Here is a 21,256-nt window from a genome sequence, read left to right as displayed (position 1 = left end):
CATGCACACGCACAAACCAGTGCTACTCATCACCTTCCCTGACAGGGGCTGCACTGGATCATGAATCATATTTATGATTCCACACACACTTACACACACATGTTCTCCACCTCTTTGTCACACACATGAACCTGGTGCCATACGCAGACCACACACACACACACACACACACACACACACACACACACACACACACACACACACACACACACACACACATTGGGTGGCATACTCATAAAATTCTCTGATGAATGGCTGAAGCCTTTAGCTAGTGTTGCCTATGCGTCATGGCTGCTGACAGATGTTGGAGCAGCCTTTAGAAAACACTGTTGGCAAAGGACAAGGCAGCCATCCATCAGGCAGATTACTGAATTAGGCTCTGTGTTTCACAACCTCTCACTTTGGGACTCAATAACTTACCATGGGGCTGCTATGCTCTGCCGTATTCGCCATCTGCAGTTCCTCCAGTTAAATGTCATCAGTGGCTACTCATTGCATGTTAGGATACCGCTTACCTCCACATTTACAGCATGCCTTACAAGCCATTGATTGACTGTCGGGCTGTGATTTGCCAATAATGGGTTGTAACATACAGTAAATGCACATACTGTAATTATGGTTTGGGCAGCTTGGTGAAAGGTAAATGTTCTGTTGTTTTTTCTTTCTCCGTTGTCTACTGTACATCTCGCTTGAGGGTGAAGACAGCTAAGGCATACGTGTATTTATCCTCTATTCATAGATATGAAGTGTGGGTTTTTTGCTGCTTTATCGTGACATAAACCTGAAGTGACAGGGAAGGGCAGCGAGGAGAAATTACATGATGCAAGAATTTCCAAGAAAGGTCTCAAGCTGAGAACTAAACCCAGGATGTTGTAGTTATGAGGTCAACGAACCCGCAGCCGGTTGAGGCACCAAGGCCCCCCATAAAGTGAACTATTGACAGTTTCAGGAGCTGAAACTAATTTAGTTACAGCACTCGACTCACCTCCATATTAAAAGCTTTTAATCAATCTGCCTCAATCATTCTCTCATCCTGGCCAGCTCTCCCTTAGTTTTCAAACTATGGTATGTTTGATATCGAACTTAATTCTGTCCCGAAGAAGGTAATTTGATAAAGAGGTTTGTTTGTTATTATACTTGTTAGCTTAGCAGTGATGGCAAAAGCACAAATGCATGCAGGATTCTACATGTAAAACTGAATCACTGTGCCATAAATAACATATTATATATGCTGCAGTGCCAAGGTCAGCTTGGGGTGGGCAGGGGGTGTTGGAGGGGAAGGCAGGGTGAAGGGTCAGACGCAGATCAGATAGGATGGACTGCCCTATTCACCTGACCTGTTGTTGGCAGAGAGTTCAGTGGACCCAAAATGGGTGCTTCTACAGTCCTGATAAAAAAGTGCTCCTCGGAGCACAGGTCTCCACAGTTCAGAGGGCTAGCAATGTTTGGAATTCACCAATCAGGATGGAATATGAAAAAATCTGATGGATCCGTCTTGATCACTTGACTATAGAGATAATGTGTACCGATTTGCGTGATGTTTGGACAAAATTTGTACTATAAGTAAAATATGTAGGCTATTTTTGTTGCAAAAAATGGCCTCCTGGTGGCGGTATAAAAGGCCTGTGTTAAAATTAGGGGCATCCAGGGAGTGTGTGTGCACAGTTTCGTTGCGATTAAGCCAACGGTGCCAGAGATTAGCTGTCCACAGACGGAACTACGGATGGACGGACGGACAGACAGACAGACATGGTGCAAAACATTGTCTGGCCGAAACAATAAAAGGACCACTCATTGAATGTGGAACTGACTGGACACTGACTGAGGGGGGCACTCATAACCTTTGTGTCAGTGACTCTAAAATAAGACTGCCCAGCTGTTAAAGAAACCCCAAGCTGGTTAAAATCTTAATTTAATAGGCTAAAGGCCCATTCCCTCTGGGCCAGATAACAGATAAAGAAATCTCTAAAAAAGAATTATCTGTCAAAAAAATATCTGTCACAGATAAAAAAAATTATAATATGTTTTCTGGTTCAAATGTTCTACATAGCCAATTAAACAAAGCTAAGCCTCTCAGGTATGAGGTTATCTTTGTGCCATAATTAATTCGTATTCGTACTTTTCCTTTTTTTTACTCGTAAACATTTTTACCAAAAAAATTACACGTAAACAAATTAATTAAAAAAAAAATATATACGTAAAAAAAAAAAGTACGAATGTTTTTTTGGAAGCTGCAGTGATTATTATGCCAAAACTAAAAAGGCAAGCCAAAATACGAATATTTTCTCACTGTTTTACGAGTAGTTTTTTTGGTTACTTCATCACGAATGCTTTCATCATCTACGCGCCTGCAAATCTGTATCACTACGCTTGCGAATCATGGCCTGTCCCACTAGCCAATCAAAAGGCTCCGGAGTTGGCATGGCAACCAGCTGTTGCCATGTCTTGTAAAAGTGAGTACTCTGGGCTTTCTTATCCATAATTTTAGCTAATTCCATCACCAGTCCCTATGGAAGTCTAAATGCTCAAAAAATAATACATAAATACTACAATGAAATGAAATAAAATAAATAACAAAATTATATAAATAGAAAATACATAGTTATATAGATCTAATCATCATTTCTATAATTGTATTAAATAAGAGAAGTACTCTTTGTATTGTACTTCTTTTAAATAAAGGGGCCTCGGCATCGGCCGAGGGACCCCCCGGGGACCCTCTGGAGCTCCAGGGAGCTCCGGGGACCCCCGCGGACCCCCTGGCGCCGCCGCAAAGGGGCTCCGAAGGGGCCCAAAAATAGGAGTGGCACTTTCATGGGAAATTTGGGACTTTGACCGTGCGGACCCCCTCCATGGGTGACGGGACCGGGGCAAACGTGACAGCGCGGCCTGGTGGCTGCTCCCCGGTACTGCGGCGCACATAAAAACCCATAAATCGGGCTAGGAGCGACCGTTCGAGACGGGACTGGTACCCACACGTCCGGCTCGGGGCCCCGGAGCCGGCCGTGGCGGACGGACGGACGGACGGACGGGTGCTCGGACGGGTGCTCGGACGGACGCTCGGACGGACGGACGGACGGACGGACCAAAAAGGAAGTGCCCTTCGCCAAACAGGAAGTGCCTCTATATCTCATGAACCGTTTGTCGTACAGACGCGTGGGTGGCGTCATATGACGTGATTAAGAGTCCTTGACCTTAATTGGTGCAACAGGAAGTGCCCTTCGCCAAACAGCAAGTGCCTCTATATCTCATGAACCGTTTGTCGTACAGACGCGTGGGTTGCGTCATATGACTTGATTAGGAGTCCATGACCTTAATTGGTGCAACAGGAAGTGCCCTTCACCAAAGAGGAAGTGCCTCTATATCTCATGAACCGTTTGTCGTACAGACGCGTGGGTGGCCTCATATTACTTAATTAGGAGTCCTTGACCTTAATTGGTGCAACAGGAAGTGCCCTTCGCCAAACAGGAAGTGCCTCTATATCTCATGAACCGTTTGTCGTACAGACGCGTGGGTGGCCTCATATTACTTGATTAGGAGTCCTTGACCTTAATTGGTGCAACAGGAAGTGCCCTTCGCCAAACAGGAAGTGCCTCTATATCTCATGAACCGTTTGTCGTACAGACGCGTGGGTGGCGTCATAACACATGATTAAGAGTCCTTAACCTTAATTGGTGCTTCCTTCGCCAAACAGGAAGTGCCCCTATATATCATCAACCCGTTTGTCGTACAGATGCGTGGGTGGCGTCATATCACATGATTAACTCTCCCCACGCTTTGAACGTTAACGTTCGCCCCATTTTTTACAGAACCTCGATGCCAATACGGCGCTCGTTCGTTCGTTTGTCTGATGACTGTAAGCTGATGAGGGGTCGCGCGGCCGTGTACTGTAAACACATTTTCCGCGGTGATGGTGTAAAAAATCCATTATGCGTTACATCAACGGAGAACAATTCACTTCCTTGTTGATTTCCTCTGGCTGTAAGGCTCTGTGGCCAGTGACTGGTCTTCTTCTTCTTCAACACATAACAGGCAAATTCACATTCATTCTCGCATGACGCCGCCCTCTGCTGCCTGGCAGACCAAAGTGCACTATTGCACAATAAAAAAAAAAAAAAAAAAAAAAAAAAAATGTCTCTCTATCTACTATAACGTCGCAAAGGTAAGCCGCTTTTTGATGGCACCAGACCCAATAAATAAATAAATAATCTGGCAGTAGGAGAGTTAAGAGTCCTTAACCTTAATTGGTGCTTCCTTCGCCAAACAGGAAGTACCCTCGCCAAACAGGAAGTGCCTCTATATCTCATGAACCGTTTGTCGTGCAGATTCGTGGGTTGTGTCATAAGACTTGATTAAGAGTCCTTAACCTTAATTGGTGCTTCCTTCGCCAAACAGGAAGTGCCCTTTGCAAAACAGGAAGTACCTCTATATCTCATGAACCGTTTATCATACACGTGTGGGTGGTGTCATATGACTTGATTAAGAGTCCTTCAGCAGTGATGACCGGGCCCTCGCAGCTCTACCCACGTCACAAGGGGCAGTAGCCAATCAGAAGAGGATGCAGGGCTAGTTAAACCAATTAAGCTGAAGGAAACTTAATCAAGTCATATGACACCACCCACACGTGTATGAAAAACGGTTCATGAGATATAGAGGTACCTCCTGTTTTGCAAAGGGCACTTCCTGTTTGGCGAAGGAAGCACCAATTAAGGTTAAGGACTCTTAATCAAGTCTTATGACACAACCCACGAATCTGCACGACAAACGGTTCATGAGATATAGAGGCACTTCCTGTTTGGCGAGGGTACTTCCTGTTTGGCGAAGGAAGCACCAATTAAGGTTAAGGACTCTTAATCATGTGATATGACGCCACCCACGCGTCTGTACGACAAACGGGTTGATGATATATAGGGGCACTTCCTGTTTGGCAAAGGAAGCACCAATTAAGGTTAAGGACTCTTAATCATGTGATATGACGCCACCCACGCGTCTGTACGACAAGCGGTTCATGAGATATAGAGGCACTTCCTGTTTGGCGAAGGGCACTTCCTGTTGCACCAATTAAGGTCAAGGACTCCTAATCAAGTAATATGAGGCCACCCACGCGTCTGTACGACAAACGGTTCATGAGATATAGAGGCACTTCCTCTTTGGTGAAGGGCACTTCCTGTTGCACCAATTACGGTCATGGACTCCTAATCAAGTCATATGACGCAACCCATGCGTCTGTACGACAAACGGTTCATGAGATATAGAGGCACTTGCTGTTTGGCGAAGGGCACTTCCTGTTGCACCAATTAAGGTCAAGGACTCTTAATCAAGTCATATGACGCCACCCACGCGTCTGTACGACAAACGGTTCATGAGATATAGAGGCACTTCCTGTTTGGCGAAGGGCACTTCCTTTTTGGTCCGTCCGTCCGTCCGTCCGTCCGAGCACCCGTCCGAGCACCCGTCCGTCCGTCCGTCCGTCCGTCCGTCCGTCCGCCACGGGCAGCTCCGGGCCCCCGAGCCGGACGTGTGGGTACCAGTCCCGTCTCGAACGGTCGCTCCTAGCCCGATTTATGGGTTTTTATGTGCGCTGCAGTACTGGGGAGCAGCCACCAGGCCGCGCTGTCACGTTTGCCCCGGTCCCGTCACCCATGGAGGGGGTCCGCACGGTCAAAGTCCCAAATTTCCCATGAAAGTGCCACTCCTATTTTTGGGCCCCTTCGGAGCCCCTTTGCGGCGGCACCAGGGGGTCCGCGGGGGTCCCCGGAGCTCCCTGGAGCTCCAGGGGGCCCCCGGGGGGTCCCTCGGCCGATGCCGAGGCCCCTTTATTTAAAAGAAGTACAATACAAAGAGTACTTCTCTTATTTAATACAATTACAGAAATGATTAGATCTATATAACTATGTATTTTCTATTTATATCATTTTGTTATTTATTTTATTTCATTTCATTGTAGTATTTATGTATTATTTTTTGAGCATTTAGACTTCCATAGGGACTGGTGATGGAATTAGCTAAAATTATGGATAATAAGAAAGCCCAGAGTACTCACTTTTACAAGACATGGCAACAGCTGGTTGCCATGCCAACTCCGGAGCCTTTTGATTGGCTAGTGGGACAGGCCATGATTCGCAAGCGTAGTGATACAGATTTGCAGGCGCGTAGATGATGAAAGCATTCGTGATGAAGTAACCAAAAAAACAACTCGTAAAACAGTAAGAAAATATTCGTATTTTGGCTTGCCTTTTTAGTTTTGGCATAATAATCACTGCAGCTTCCAAAAAAACGTTCATACTTTTTTTTTTTTACGTATATATTTTTTTTAATTAATTTGTTTACGTGTAATTTTTTTGGTAAAAATGTTTACGAGTAAAAAAAAAGGAAAAGTACGAATACGAATTAATTATGGCACAAAGATAACCTCATACTCTCAGTTGCTTATTGTATTCTGTCGTAGCTCCACCATCCTCACTCTTACAAGGGTTGTGTAAAGAAGGAATGGACATCTACAGTATATGAAGGCGGATTTGATTTGAGCACTCAAACTCACTGAACTTTGAACCTGTATCCTGTAATCCACACACAAGTAATCTGATTTTTAAGTCACACAAAGAAAAATAATATTCACACACACACGTGTAGATTGACAGTTGCACAACATGAATTGTTTGTTTGTTGCGAAATGTCAATTTACATGTGTATGAATATTTTATGCAAATCTACCAGCTTTTGAATTTTGCAACATATCTAGCTTCAGGTAACGTCCTTTCCTTCTTTACATAACTGTAGGAGTGAGGACAGAGCAGAATAAGGACCTGAGATGCAGCCATGGTAAATTGAAGTGGAACAGGAAATGGGTATGCGACCTTCTGAAGTATGCACACTTTGAGACGATTATGGTCTGTTCCCTCCCTTCTATCATTCTCTGTCGAGGCAGGTTTCTAAGAATTTACTCTAGTTCATTAATGTATTAATCAAATCAGGAAGTATAACAACTTGACGTTTTGGTTTTTGGACAGTATAAGCATTTTTCCTTGTGTCAGCCTGTGTCAGGGAAGGCAGAGGGGGAAATATCCACATTGATATGTGAAACTCAACTCACAATTTATATCCCAATCAATTTGCATGATGTAAACACATAGGAGAATAGCACAAAAAAAAAGGTTTCCATTAATATCCCCCCCCCCCCCCCCCCCCAAGACAAACTGGTCTTCTAGTTATGGGTCCTGAGGAAAACCATGAATACCAGGCGATGAAGACCATCCTGGAGAGTAACCGGGTCCCCACCGTGCATTTGTCTCGTGAGGAGTTCAGCCAGCACATACCCAACGTCAACCTGGCGGATGGAGATGGAGCCATGGTGGACACCACGGCCGGAGTGCTCTTCGCAGACCGCGCACTGAAAGCTGTACAGGTACACACAGCAGATCAGTGGGGGGAAAAGTGGTCACATTTTTTTAAAGTATTAATATTGCAATATAGAAAGTATTGGCATCAAATTGTGCTTAAAGTACCAAAAGTAAAAGTACAACATGTTTGAAAATAGCAATGCATTGCGATGCGACACGTTTCACATCCTTGGTATAAAATAGGGCTAAATTCAAGTACATTTTGTGGAGTAAAAGTACAATAGTAAAAGTACAATAGTTGGATCTGAGATGTAGTGGAGTAGAAGTAAAAGTATTGGAAAGTAAAGTACATATACTGTACCTCAAAATTAAAAGTACAGTACTTAAAGGGGATGACCTCCCATTTTCAGTAATCAACTATATATTTTATATATGTTAATATTGATGAGTGAACATTAGCCCAAGTGCCCCCCCCCCTTTGGAAAGGGGAACGGAGTTGTGACGATTTGGGGGTCACGTGACCAGTGACGTAGGCTCTCTGGTAAATGCAGCCTGCATTCCTTACATTCCAGTGGGACAGTTCCAACTCGGCAGAAACAGCGCGACTTCAATTGAAATACAGAGCATTTTCAGCCATGTCAGTTGTATTGTGTACAAGGGCTGTGTCTTGTGAGCTAGAATATGTATCCATATGCCATCCAAAACGAGCAGGATCTACTCCTTCTGCTATTATTACTTTGTTTACACACGGACTAGGGAAGTAGGGCGGAAATACATGCCCATATTTGGCGGAACGTGATAACGTCTTTCAACGAGCGACGGACGGCCGCATCGGCACTTTCGGAGCTCAGTTGGAGGAAACGAGACGGACAGAGAGAGAAACAAGCACAGACAAATTGAGAGAGAAACCCACTTTCTCCAAAAAAAAGTCACAGTCTGTCCGTCTCACTCTCGTGTTGTTTTGTTTTTATTTCCCTCCTTGTGAGCTCCGAGCGAGTAGCGCGCCGCGCTGCCCGTCGCTTGTTGAAAGACGTCATCAAGTTCCACCAAATATGGGCATGTATTTCCGCCCTACTTCTCTAGTTCTGTGTAAACAAAGTAATAATAGCAGAAGGAGTAGATCCTGCTCGTTTTGGATGGCATATGGATACATATTCTAGCTCACAAGACACAGCCCTTGTACACAATACAACTGACATGGCTGAAAATGCTCTGTATTTCAATTGAAGTCGCGCTGTTTCTGCCGAGTTGGAACTGTCCCACTGGAATGTAAGAAATGCAGGCTGCATTTACCAGAGAGCCTACGTCACTGGTCACGTGACCCCCAAATCGTCACAACTCCGTTCCCCTTTCCAAAGGAGGGGGGGCACTTGGGCTAATAATGTTCACTCATCAATATTAACATATATAAAATATATAGTTGATTACTGAAAATGGGAGGTCATCCCCTTTAAGTAAATGTACTTACGGTAGTTACTTTACACCACTGCAAGATATGAAAACTGAACAATCTTGCATTCTTGCAACAGCCAATTAACCAGTATGCTTTTGAAAAACATAAAATCTCAATACAAAACAAGTTGATCTACATTTCATTTGAAAGACCTGGCCTTTGTATTAAACAAAGTGCAATACAAAATGTGCCCATTTAAAAACAGCGAACCATATCACTGTAAAGAAATCCTTGAAAGCAAAGGCTGGGGAATTAATAAAAGATTAATGTAGCAAAACAAGTCACTGTGTGAAAACTAGTTAGAGCATGAGACTGAACGATACTTTAAAACCAAGATGTGGATAATTGAACATATTTCAGGCCTATTGTTTTAACCTCATAATGGCCCACACAGGAATATCTTTCAGCAATGAAATCGTATTATCTGGGCTCTGCATCGAACAAAGCACTGGAGGAGAACACCCTGTTCTGTTATTTCACAGCAATGGCAGTGAATTACAGTGCTTTTTATTCAACTGTCTGCAAAGAATTCTCACCCCTTTTGTGCAACGCTCCAATCACCAATAAATTACAACTTGTCATAAGCTGTGATAATAGACATCTTGAGGCTCAATATGAACTGTGTGCATTTTGAAAGTGCTGATCTATAATGTGTTAATTTTTTATCTTGCTACATGTCACCATTGAGCTGCCTCAGTCTGTCGGTTGAATTATCCTACCATTATCTTAACTCTCCTTTCTTTCTCTCTGCATAGAAATGAGGTGTTTTCCTGAACAATTCAAATTCCGGGCCTCCATTGAATGCATTATTTGTCTTAATGAGGCCAAGTCTGCAGTATGTCCTTGACCAGGCTTATCAGCTTTTTGTACTGTAATTAGAAAAACTTTGACGGGCCATATTTGCTTAGATGTCAAACGAGTCCAGACTTTCCTCATTATGCAGTAAGTTGAAGGTTTGACTCATGGTGCCTCATTGGCGCATTGCCAAATTCTGACCTTTGCAAAGGGCACTGCATATTAATCATTTGTGCAAATGCTCCCCTTATCACCCATAAAGAATAGTTTTTCATGTATAGTTAATAAGTTACAATGGTGCCAGGTCATGAAACTTGGCTATACCTTTATCCACAGAGCCTTGCTGTTATGTCTCTCGCATTGTCTCTCTTGTTGATACTCACAAAAGAGTGCAATGCACTGATTAGGGCTGGGCAATTAACCGAAAATGTATCGAAAAAAGTAAATATTTTTAGAAGCAATAATAACATAGAAGTTTTTTGTTTAGATTTTTCACCCTGTTGTTGTGAGCTTGTAGATCTGTTATTTTTACTATTAAAAAAATTATAATAATCATTTATCGTAATCGAAACAAACATTTGAAATAATCGCGATATTCATTTTAAGTCATATCACCCAGCCCCAGCACAGATACACAAAGTAGGTTCACTGCAGGGAATTTGTTAGACTGTTACCCCAGACCTCTTGAAACCATGAGGTGGAGGGTCTGTACTAGTGAGCGAGCTGCAGCAGATAAATCAATGGCATTCAGAAAGCTTGGCAGACATCTACGTCTCCAGGTGGACAGATGCTGCTTCGCTGATTCATTCGTGTCTCGCTCAGACTGTCACTTGACAGGCACTACTTTATTCTACAACTTTCAAGTTTCTCATTAAACTTTAACCGTCCCCACTCTCGGATGGGTTCAGCTCAGATGAATGCGGGTCTTTTTAATATTCGTGAGTGACTGCTGCATTTAAAATCAACCGTCACATTGCTTTTGGTCTTTTAATCCTCCAAATTTGGTCTCAAATAACGTGGAGAAGAAGAACGGGCAGCATCAAAGGGAATGTAAATGAGGGATTGTCAACTGTTCTGTAAACACATCAGCAGCACCAACAAAAGAAACCTAGCAGGAATCTTTTCCGTATTGACGTATTGATTCTTCTCTCTGTTGCCAGGGGCAGTTCCTCAAATTGGGTGGCGTGATTAAAGATGGACAGAAGGTGACGGACATTAAGCCTGGCCCTGTTGTCACAGTGTCAACGTCTAGTGATGTGTACCGAGCAAAGAGCCTGGTTATCACAGCTGGAGCGTGGGCTTCCACCCTGCTCTCCCACATTGGACTACAGCTTCCACTGGAGGTACTGAACAGGATTCACTTCAGGTGCTGTATAGTGTTGTAATCCCACGCTGTTGGTCTACACCAGTGGTTCTCAAAGTGGGGTCCGGGGACTGAAAAGTAACGGATTGCAGCTTTACAGGCCAGCACTGAACCACCAACCATTCACATACTGGCTGTGTAGTACTGTACTTAAAGGGATATTTCTTCACCCAAACAATTCCTTTTTTTCTATTGATTACTCACCCCATGGAGACTTAATGTAAGTTGAATTCATGGCTATTGTTTTTGTTTTTGTTACATTCCTAAGCCAATAATTTGATGACCAACAGTGGTTCCCTATGGTGACACAAAGAGTCTTCTTTGTTCCCTATGGAGACACAAAGTCCCCTCAAATTATTGGCTTAGGAAAAACAAACAAACAAAAAAGAATCTACGAAGTCACCCAAGCTTGGAACGGGGAGGCGGGGGGACGTGTACAGGCATACGTAGTGGTCTCTGAACCGCTAGTTCGCTGACTGGATGCCCTTATTTTGAACTGTAGCATAGTCAGGGCAACAAAGTCCTGTCTCATACTGCACTATAATCATAGGTAGACAGTATTCTGTACTGTAGTCCCCAAAGAGAACAAAAGACAACATGGAGTAGTATATAGTACAATCAATGCAGTGGTCACAACCATTAGTATTCAGTCAGAGATCAAATACAGGTACAGTATAATATTGTCACATTATACTAATCCACATATAGTGTACATGTACAGTATATTGCGCTGCATCACATTTTGAAATACCCTGTGAAGAAAGCTTAGATAGAATTGCCACCTAGGATCTATAATGAGCTCTGGATATCTTTAACAATAGACGGTTCACTAAAGATGAAACCACTTGGTGTCTATATATGCCCTAAACAGATTGAAACTAGACTAACAGCAGTTGTTTATGAGACCAATACATTTAATCGCTATGAAGGTATTAGGATGGTTATCTGTTCTTAACACCAGATAATTGCCATTATCTGGTGATTATATGTAGAAATCCAGGTTGGCTAGAAAGCTACCAGCTGTTCAGGTAATCTAACTGATTATCGGAATAAAATCAAATGATTTAAAAATGAAAACATTACAACATAGAGCTTTTTTTTAATGAAAATTATATATATATATATATATATATATATATATATATATATATATATATATATATATATAATAATTATTATTATTAGCGATCAGTGGGGAATACCACGATAGTTTCAAAGTAGCCTCACAAATTATTACTTAAATGTATACGGTTTATTATATTGTAGATCAGACATTTTGCAAACCCAAGTTGAAACACTGACTAGAAGTCCAGACTCTGCCTTCAGGCTAAAAGCTGAGAGCTATGACTGACATTCTCTTTGTCTTTCTCCCTGGTCGTAGAGAGAAACCTGGGGAAAGGACCTGTACCTTCTGCCGTACTCTGTTGGTTCAAACAGAAGCAAAACCATTACATCAGCTACACAGTCAACTCCCCAGTGTTCATGTAACTATGGCAGTGTAAAAACGTACCCAAAATGGTCCGTTTCTAGTCCACACTCGCCGAGTTAAATTAACACTGCGGATTCTACTGTGCATCTTTACACCCATGCATGCAGAAACGGTAGCCAGGCAATCTCACCCCCTCGCACAATATGCCACACAAACTGAAAATAACAGGTGATGGAAAAACAAGCAGGCAGCTGTTTGAGTGCAGAATTGGAGTTGGTATTGGAATTGCATTATTCAGGCTAGCGGGCTGGGGGGGCCTGGGGAATGCCACGCCTGAGTGAGCTGGTAGAAAAGCACCGGGTATGTGCTCATTGGATGTAGTTGCGCCGCCTGAATTTTTATGGTCCCTCGGAACGGGAGAGCAGAGGGTTAGTTCATTAAACTGAAAGCTCCTGAACACTGTGTCCTTATTACCACCCCTCACACATGGACATGATTTGTACGAGCATACATGCAATTCATTTAATCCTTATTCCATCCACACCACCACAGTGCTGCTTTTGTAATTGCATGTATTTATGGTCAAAGATATAATATAGGCTGGTGATTAATAAATATGCATGTACTGGATTTATTTGTACACACAGGTGTGTCTCTTCCAAAAATCACAGGGCTGTCCGCTCACAGTCAAATATTCAATGAATTGGTCGACCAAGACATTCTTAGTTTATTTGTTGTTTTTTATGCTTAAAAATGGTCAAATAGATATAATATATGCTGGTGCACATGATCAATAAATCTGCAATGCATGTACTGCATGTATATGTCCACACTACAGGTGTGTGTCTTCCAAAAAGATGTCCAGGGAGCGTCCTAGGGCTGTCTTCTTACAGTCAAATAATCAATTAATTGGTCAACCAAGACATTGTTAGTTGCACATCTGGGCTGGGTTCGGGCTGATGATTTATGCTGATTGGCTGGGTATAAGGTAGGGCTTTTTTTTTTGGTTGCTTGCTCTCTCCCAACCTGTTGTAATACAGTATGTGATTAGACTTGCTACCTACGTAAATTGTATAGCCTTTTCTGGCAATAACCAGCATGTGTATTTGTTGGTCTCGGGCTCAGTATTGTATGTGATGATACTGGCTTGGGCTTCAGCTTTGTCAGTTCGGTTCAGGTTTGAATTTTCAGGCCCGTTAAAGGAATCTAGTTGAGCATAACACTCGGATTGTCCTCATCCCTGTGATCAGAGCCAGAGCAGTGAGTTTCTCTGTGGTTCTGTTTCTGACCTCATCAGGTGTTGAAGATCAACGTGTGCTACTGGAAAGAGAAGGTTCCTGGGTCGTACCATGTGAAGCGCCGCTTCCCCTGCTTCCTGCAGGTGGGCAGCCAGGAAGGCAAGCATCACATCTATGGCCTTCCTTCCAATGAGTACCCAGGCCTGGTGAAGGTGAGCTATAACAACCCAGTACCACGGCAACGCATTTCACCCCCTAGTGGTGGCTGGTGGCTGAGTAGTATTTTAGATGCTCATGTAAGGCTGAAAACATCTTAGAGTAACGGCCAAAAAAGGAGATAAGAGTAATACAAATATTTGACCAGACCAAGAGGCGCTGCAGTGCTGCACGTCTATTTACCGTTTAGTGCTCAGTAATATTCAGGTTAGAGCCCATACTGTATCCAGTCATTTCCACACACACACACACACACACACACACACACACACACACACACACACACACACACACACACACACACACAAAATGTTACTTCTTGTGCACCATGCCAACTGTGCCGACTGAACTAGCATTAAATGTACTAAACTTGAGACCTGAAAGCTTTACCGAACTTTGCCTAACCTTAAGTGTATTTCCAGTGCTTAACCTTTTTAAATAAGATTAATTGAACTACACCAAAGTCACGTTCAAAAAGTAAAAAAGTGAATGCAGTGTCATGGCATCATCACGTTTGTTCATTATCACTAGTGTGTACATTTCATGCTTCAGTGGGGCTTAATGTGACTAAGGCTTAAGCTAACGTGGACTGCCAGGTTGGCTAGGTTGGTTATAGAATAAGACCATCTAAAGGCTGCCAGCACTTCTGCTTAGAAGAATGTCCCCCAACTCTTACTCTTGAAAATAAAAAACAAAAAGTTTGAGATTGCTTCACATCTGCCAGAAATATTTGCTTTACCCTCAACTGTTCTAAAACTTCATGTAGTGTGAGTCATTCGTTTTGCTTTGGTTCACTTTCGTTGGATATTACGTCTATTTTCGGCATGATGGCAAGCCAGCAGGAGTTTGGAGGCTAATGGCACACACCATGCAACGCAGAGGAGGGGTGGAGGGGGGACAGATGGCGATGCCACATCATATTATTCACTCTGGGACACAGTCACTAGTACTGTGTCCTGTGCAGGCGCAGGCCCAGCACCAGCATGAAGTGAATGGGGGTTAAAACGGAAAGGGGGAAAATATTTTATAAAGTAAAAAAGTAGGTTATCATTCGTCTTTGCTTTCATCCTGTGGTGGGTGGAAATGTAGTGGCTTTTTGACTAGTTGCGAAGTGCGAACAATCCCCTACCTGACCGTAATTGTGCAATCATGGCTATAATATGAAATAGGAATATTTGGGGAAGAGTGTCAGGTCACCACTCGCCACCTAGTAAATTTGGTGGTAGGTTTAATGAAATGCATTGATTTAATAGCCTCTGAAAAGCTAAATAACAACTACACAAGTCTACTGTTTCAAAATCTAATAATACATTTATTTCACAGAAGTGGTGAAGCCAGTATTAAAGGGACAAACAAAAAAACTTTTTTTCCTATCGATTACTCAACCCATGTAGACTTGAATTCATGGATAGTCTTTAGTTTGTGGCATTCCTACAGTAAGTCAATAATTTGATGACCAGCAGTGGTTCCCTATGGAGACACAAAGCGCCTGCTTTGTTCCCTATGGAGACACAAAGAGTCTCCTGAAATTATTGGCTTAGGAATGCGACAAAAACAAAAAAGAAATATCCATGAATTCAAGTATCCACATGGGATGAGTAATCGATAGGGGGAAAAAAAGTAATTTTGGGGATGAACTATCCCTTTAAACATGTGTCCTGGGATGACCGTGTAGCTGAATCGTTAGGGAACAACATGCCACATGGGCACAATTATTAGAATCAGAGAACTCAGAATGTAGGCCTGCAAGACAACAAAATATGACTTGCAAATTTGCTATGAGGTTCAAGTATGATAGTCCTCCTGAAATAACAGCGCCTTGTTTTAGAACTATGTTTGAATGCTGTTTGAAGAGTGGGAAAAGAGACTGGCTCAGATAACAAGCTTCAAATATTTTATGGGTGATAACTTCAAAGAAGGTGTTCATCACTGTATGAAACACGGCAACTTGACACTCGTATCTCTGCCAATATTTCCATTTTTCTATTGGGAACATAAAACTGGTGTGGGGGGGGGGGGGGGGTTGCAGAAAGTACAAGTGAGGGGGCTTTGCCAACTCTTGGCACTGGGTTTATATTTACGTAAAATACATGCATACATAATATGGAATGAGTAGTTAATTATAATTTTGTCCAAACATCATGCAAATCGGTAAGGACTTAATATTTTTTATTACAAGGGTTTGTTGAATACTAATTCTGATTGGTCAATTGGGAGCGGCCATAGCAGAGTGGTTAGTGAGCCTGCCTGGGGAGCTAGAACCGATTCCAGACCAGCTATGTGTTGAAGCTAGACTCTTAACCCCTAATTGCTCCCTGTGCACCGCAGAATGGCTGCTCACTGCTCCTAGGATTTATAGGATGGGTAAATGCAGAGGGCAAATTGTACATACTGTATGTGCAAATATACAGTGACAAAAAAAACACACACCAAGGAGTGGAGACTATTCTATTCTAATTAAAGGGACATTCCACTTTCAACAGGGAGCAGTGGAAGGGCCTCTCTCCACATACACACCCATTGTAACTTCAAACTTCATTTTAACCATGATAGATTCATTAAAAACACACATTATTTTTTTGGGTGACTCATACTACCCTCCTAATACGTGAGCAGGCCGTGTTTTTTCGATAACTTTTTTCATTTATTTTTAATAATTATTTGGGAAAATAGAAAAAATGAAATACAAAAAAAATAATTATAAAAAATAAATGAAAAATGTTATCGGAAAAACACGGCCTGCTCACGTATTAGGAGGGTAGTATCAGTCACCAGAAAAAATAATGGGTGTTTTTAATTAATCTATCATGGTTAAAATGAAGTTTGAAGTTACAATGGGTGTGTGTGGGGAGAGGCCCTGGGCCTGGAGGGCCTGGTAACATTTACATCAAATATCTAAATATTCAATCAAGCTAATTAAAAACTGTTCAGGGTATTCATAAAAGCCTGATTAGATGATAAAATTACCAAAAGTTTTTTTGAAAGTGAAATATCCCTTTAAGGCATTCTATGGATATGTATTGGACAATAGTTTGTGGAAGTACAGTATGTAATCCAATGATAAAATAATTCCTAAATAAATATTTCAAGTCAGCATATTCCGTAACTAGTAACTAAAGTTTTCAAATAAATGTAGTGGAGTTAAAGTACAATATTTGAATCCGAGATGTACCTGTAGTGGAGTAGAAGTAAAAGTACTGGAAATACGCAACCTCCTGAGCTACAGCCTCCCCATGTAAAGCGAAGACTAGTATCTAAGAATAGTCTCTTTTATTACTATGTAATAATAGTCCTGTGTGATTACATTTCTTTAGGTGTGCTACCACATGGGTAGTAAGACAGAGCCAGACGAGAGAGACAAGCAGACGGATAAGTCTGATATTGACGTCCTATCACGATACCTCGCTCGCTGCTTCCCTGGCCTGGACCCTGTGCCTGCCGTGGTGGAGAGCTGCATGTACACGGTGCGTATAGAAGTCTGTCACCTGCAGGGGCGTCACACCAAATTCTGGGCCCTGGGTACAAGGATTCACTGCAGTCCCCCCATGAATGTTAACTATTGAAAAATAGCAGATATACAAGCTCACAGCGCGGCACCGAGTGCCGCGCTGCGAGCTTGTATATCTGCTATTTTTGAAAAATCTTGAAAATGTGTGCAAGAATATGTCAAGGACCCCCAAGATGATATTTGGCCATGATATTTGGCCACGGACCCCGATCTCAAAATATTTAGTTCCAGGGACCCCCAGAAGCAAAATTTGAGTTAGAAATGTTCGCTTAAAAAAATACATATATTCAAAGATTTTCACACATTTTCACAACTTTTCAAAAATAGCAGATCTACAAGCTCGCAGCGCGGCACTCGGTGCCGCGCTGTGAGCTTGTATATCTGCTATTTTTCAATAGATAAAGTTATTAGGGCCCCTCCACCTTGGGCCCCAGTACCTCAGTCCTACTTTCCTACCCCGTGTGACGCCACTGGTCAACCTGTCCAACCTCTACATGACGCTGTATTACAGCTCCTGTTACTTCTGCCCTAGTGGTTTGAAGTGAACTATTTGTTGCATCTCTGACTTATTTATTGCAACCGTAGGGAGCATTTACTATCAAACCCGGAAGAACCTTGGCCGCCAGTGAGTAGGTAGATACGCCTATAGCTGACCTGTTGTGACATCACATTGTTGACTCAATGACCAAGGCAACTTAACGCCTCAATGTCTACAGATGACCTGTTGTGACATCACATTGTTGACCCATTTTTGGCAATGCCCATATATGGACGCTCCATATATGGCCAAGACACAATTAATTTACAAAGCCTCAATGTCCATAGCTGACCTGCTCATATATGGAAATCCCTGATGTCATCAATATTAAGCCCATAGCTTAGAATGCCCATATATGTGTGGAGGCCGAGTGTGAGTATTGTGTGAGTCTCATCTGGTCTATAACACAAGTCATATAGGATGTCAGATGTCAGTCATATCCATATTTGGGAAAATATTTTGTCCACATTTTGTCCAACTTAAACAAACAACTGCAACTTGAATCACACTTGCAAATACATTCCGTCTGCGCGGCGAGGCAGTTTTTCGCCCTTAGGGCGTCTTACTGGTAATATATTATTTATGATATTATAAATACAGTACTGCTTAACTAACTGCAAATGTAACCAAAGCAAATTATTCGTATTCACAAACTGCACACCTCCCTGTATAGTAACTGACCGCAGCGTAGTGTACAGTATATGTGCTTTATGTGAAGATAAGTAAACTACCTCGACTCACCTATGTCTCCTGTCTCGCTGTTTTCTAACTCCCCAGTAACTTATGATTGGACTGAGAAGCCATGCTGTTGTTGTTAACACCTAAACTATGTACAGTTACATATCTGATCCAAAAACAACAATATAACAACAATAACAGGTTGACAAAAACTAGCCTATGACATTTTGAGAGAAAAGGGAAACCGCCCAGGGGCTTCAGCACCATGGACAGAGCAAGCAGTCGCTGAACTCCAGCATAGCAGTAGTAGAGCAACTTAACCCTTTAAGACTGGGCCTTAGCTGAGAGAGAGGAAGCAGGGACCCCCACAACCTTTTCATAGATTCCATATAGTTTCATTGTTTGACAGCACGATCGATCATCTGTGTATTTTGGATTCATGTCAATTTTTTCAGATATTTAACCACTTGAACCTTTGATACTTAAAGGAGCTATAGTCAACTTTTTCATTGTAGGGCCGACACTTTGTTTACATCCTAGTCTATAGACTAGAATGTAAACAAAGTGTCGGTCTGACAATGGCCAAAATGATTATTTTATCATTATTTTACGCTTTTTGTGGTAATTTTTGAATAGAAACACATATATGAAGCTTATTTTTTTATAAAATATTTTCAAAACATTCTTTTTATTTTAGCATCCGTTTTTCAAGAAAAAGTTGACTATGGCTCCTTTAATAAACTTGACCTTTCACTCTGTAATTAGTCTGCTCTTTTTCCCCTCTACACCAAAGCTCTTCTGCGAGGCGTTATGAGCTTGTAGATCTGCTAAAGTTCTCAGAATAAGGACACTAGGGTTTAAGTGGTTAATATAAAAAAAGAAGAAAAGACACACAAAGATTTAGAGGACCCCCTGTAGTAACTCTGAGGACCCCCTAGGGGTCCCGGACCCCCTGTTGAAGACCCCTGCGGTAAAGTATCTGTGTCATTTCAGATGTTTCTATGTATAGCAACAGGAATTATTGCGATAAGGCATTGCACCTAGAATGTCAAGATAGGGCCCTATGTCTTGTTTCTGAGACATCATTGTGCTAAGTAAGAAGCAGCTAGTGACATGAGTGCATTATCGACTCGAAAGATAGGATATTCATGTTGGAAACATACAGATGGAGCAGGTTTGTCAACACCTGTGGTGTGATGTGTGCTGTCTCAGTATGAGATGTATTGCTACATCGTCAACCATTCCCCAAACCCACACACAGGTGTGAGATTCTGAGCCATCTTGAGGTGTGTGTGTGTGTGTGTGTGTGTGTGTGTGTGTGTGTGTGTGTGTGTGTGTGTGTGTGTGTGTGTGTGTGTGTGTGCGCGTGCGTGCGTGCACGTTGAGGGGGAAGGGGTTGGAGCAGCCATTCTACCCTCAAGCAATACTGTACACTTCTCGAAAGACAACATCGCTCCAGGACAGCTGGATTTCTATGACCTTGTCGACTGCTTCTGGAAAACCACAATATTGCTGCTTTCCACAATGCAGTGTTTTGTAGAAATACACAGTATGTGTCTTGCTGTTTTATGTAGCTAATCTTTTTTTTCTACAGATTACTCACCACATGGAGACTTGAATTCATGGATATTTTTTGTTTTTGTTGCATTCCTAATCCAATAATTTGAGGAGACTCTTTGTGTCTCCATAGGGAACCACTGCTGGTCATCAAATTATTGGCTTAGGAATGCGACAAAAACTAAAAAATATCATGGGTTGGGGGGGGTGGACTATCCCTTTAATGTTGTGTTGCTTACTGGACAGTAAATGATGGATCCCAACAACATTATATTGACAGAGAGCATAGGAACCGAAAACTACATTGATTACCTTCTGTCAAGAAGTTTTTAAATGATTTTAGCTACATTGCTAAGATAAACTATCTCTAGATTTCATACCAAACAGTACTTTAACCAATAGAGAACATAGTTAGGTTTTATTTGTCTAGATATGGCTGTAATTCATTCTTTAATTAGCTCACAATTATATTACCCTGCTGGTCCTTCATGTACTGCTCTCTCTCAATTCAATTCAAAGGGCTTTATTGGCATGAGAAAACATTGCCAAAGCAAAAGTGGAACAATAATCAAAACAAAATAATGTATTTAAAATTGAAGGGAATAGATAGCCTGGAATCATACAAATGCGATGGTGCAAAGAATAGAAAGTATGTGTTCTCAGAGCTTCAAATCAAACTTACAAAACCTCTCTCTTTTTTTTCCTTCTTTTTTTTCAGATGACACCAGATAGCAATTTTGTGCTGGACTGCCACCCCACCTATAGCAATGTTGTGATTGGAGCAGGATTCTCAGGTGTGTAAGTGCAGTAGTGTGTTGTTGTGTAGTATAGTAGTCATTGTACAGTGTAGTATAGTAGACATAAGTGTAGTACAGTAGTCATTCTACAGTCATTCTAGTATGGGAAGAAATGTAAGTGGTTTTCAGATTAAGTGCTGCTTCAACGGAAAAATGGAATCCTAGATGGAAAAGCTTCCAGAGAAGTGGGTTTGATGCACTTCACACTGTGTTTAGAGTTGCAGAATAAGCCCCCCCAGCCCTGGACACAAACCAAGTCCTTCTGCCAGAGACACAGCGCTAACTTTTAATGAGAGTTTTTCTTAAAACCCCATTGTGAGAGGCGAGGAGCTCTGACTGTAGGT

At 42.1% G+C, this 21,256-nt stretch overlaps 1 protein-coding gene across 2 annotated transcripts in view; it reads left to right on the top strand.

The window, feature by feature from the left end:
* The window catches only part of pipox (pipecolic acid oxidase), a 30,165-nt gene that overhangs the window by 3,884 nt on the left and 5,025 nt on the right, over positions 1–21,256 (top strand). For both annotated transcript variants that reach the window (XM_080731556.1, XM_080731555.1), the window contains 5 exons: positions 7,192–7,405; positions 10,749–10,931; positions 13,678–13,830; positions 17,149–17,298; positions 20,834–20,909. In XM_080731556.1, the coding sequence (XP_080587682.1) occupies positions 7,192–7,405; positions 10,749–10,931; positions 13,678–13,830; positions 17,149–17,298; positions 20,834–20,909 (776 nt within the window). The remainder of the gene's footprint in view (positions 1–7,191; positions 7,406–10,748; positions 10,932–13,677; positions 13,831–17,148; positions 17,299–20,833; positions 20,910–21,256) is intronic.

This window comes from Nannobrachium achirus (assembly GCF_963921795.1).
Source record: "Nannobrachium achirus genome assembly, chromosome: 8".
Taxonomy (NCBI): domain Eukaryota; kingdom Metazoa; phylum Chordata; class Actinopteri; order Myctophiformes; family Myctophidae; genus Nannobrachium; species Nannobrachium achirus.
This window is presented reverse-complemented; position numbering and strand designations above follow the sequence as displayed.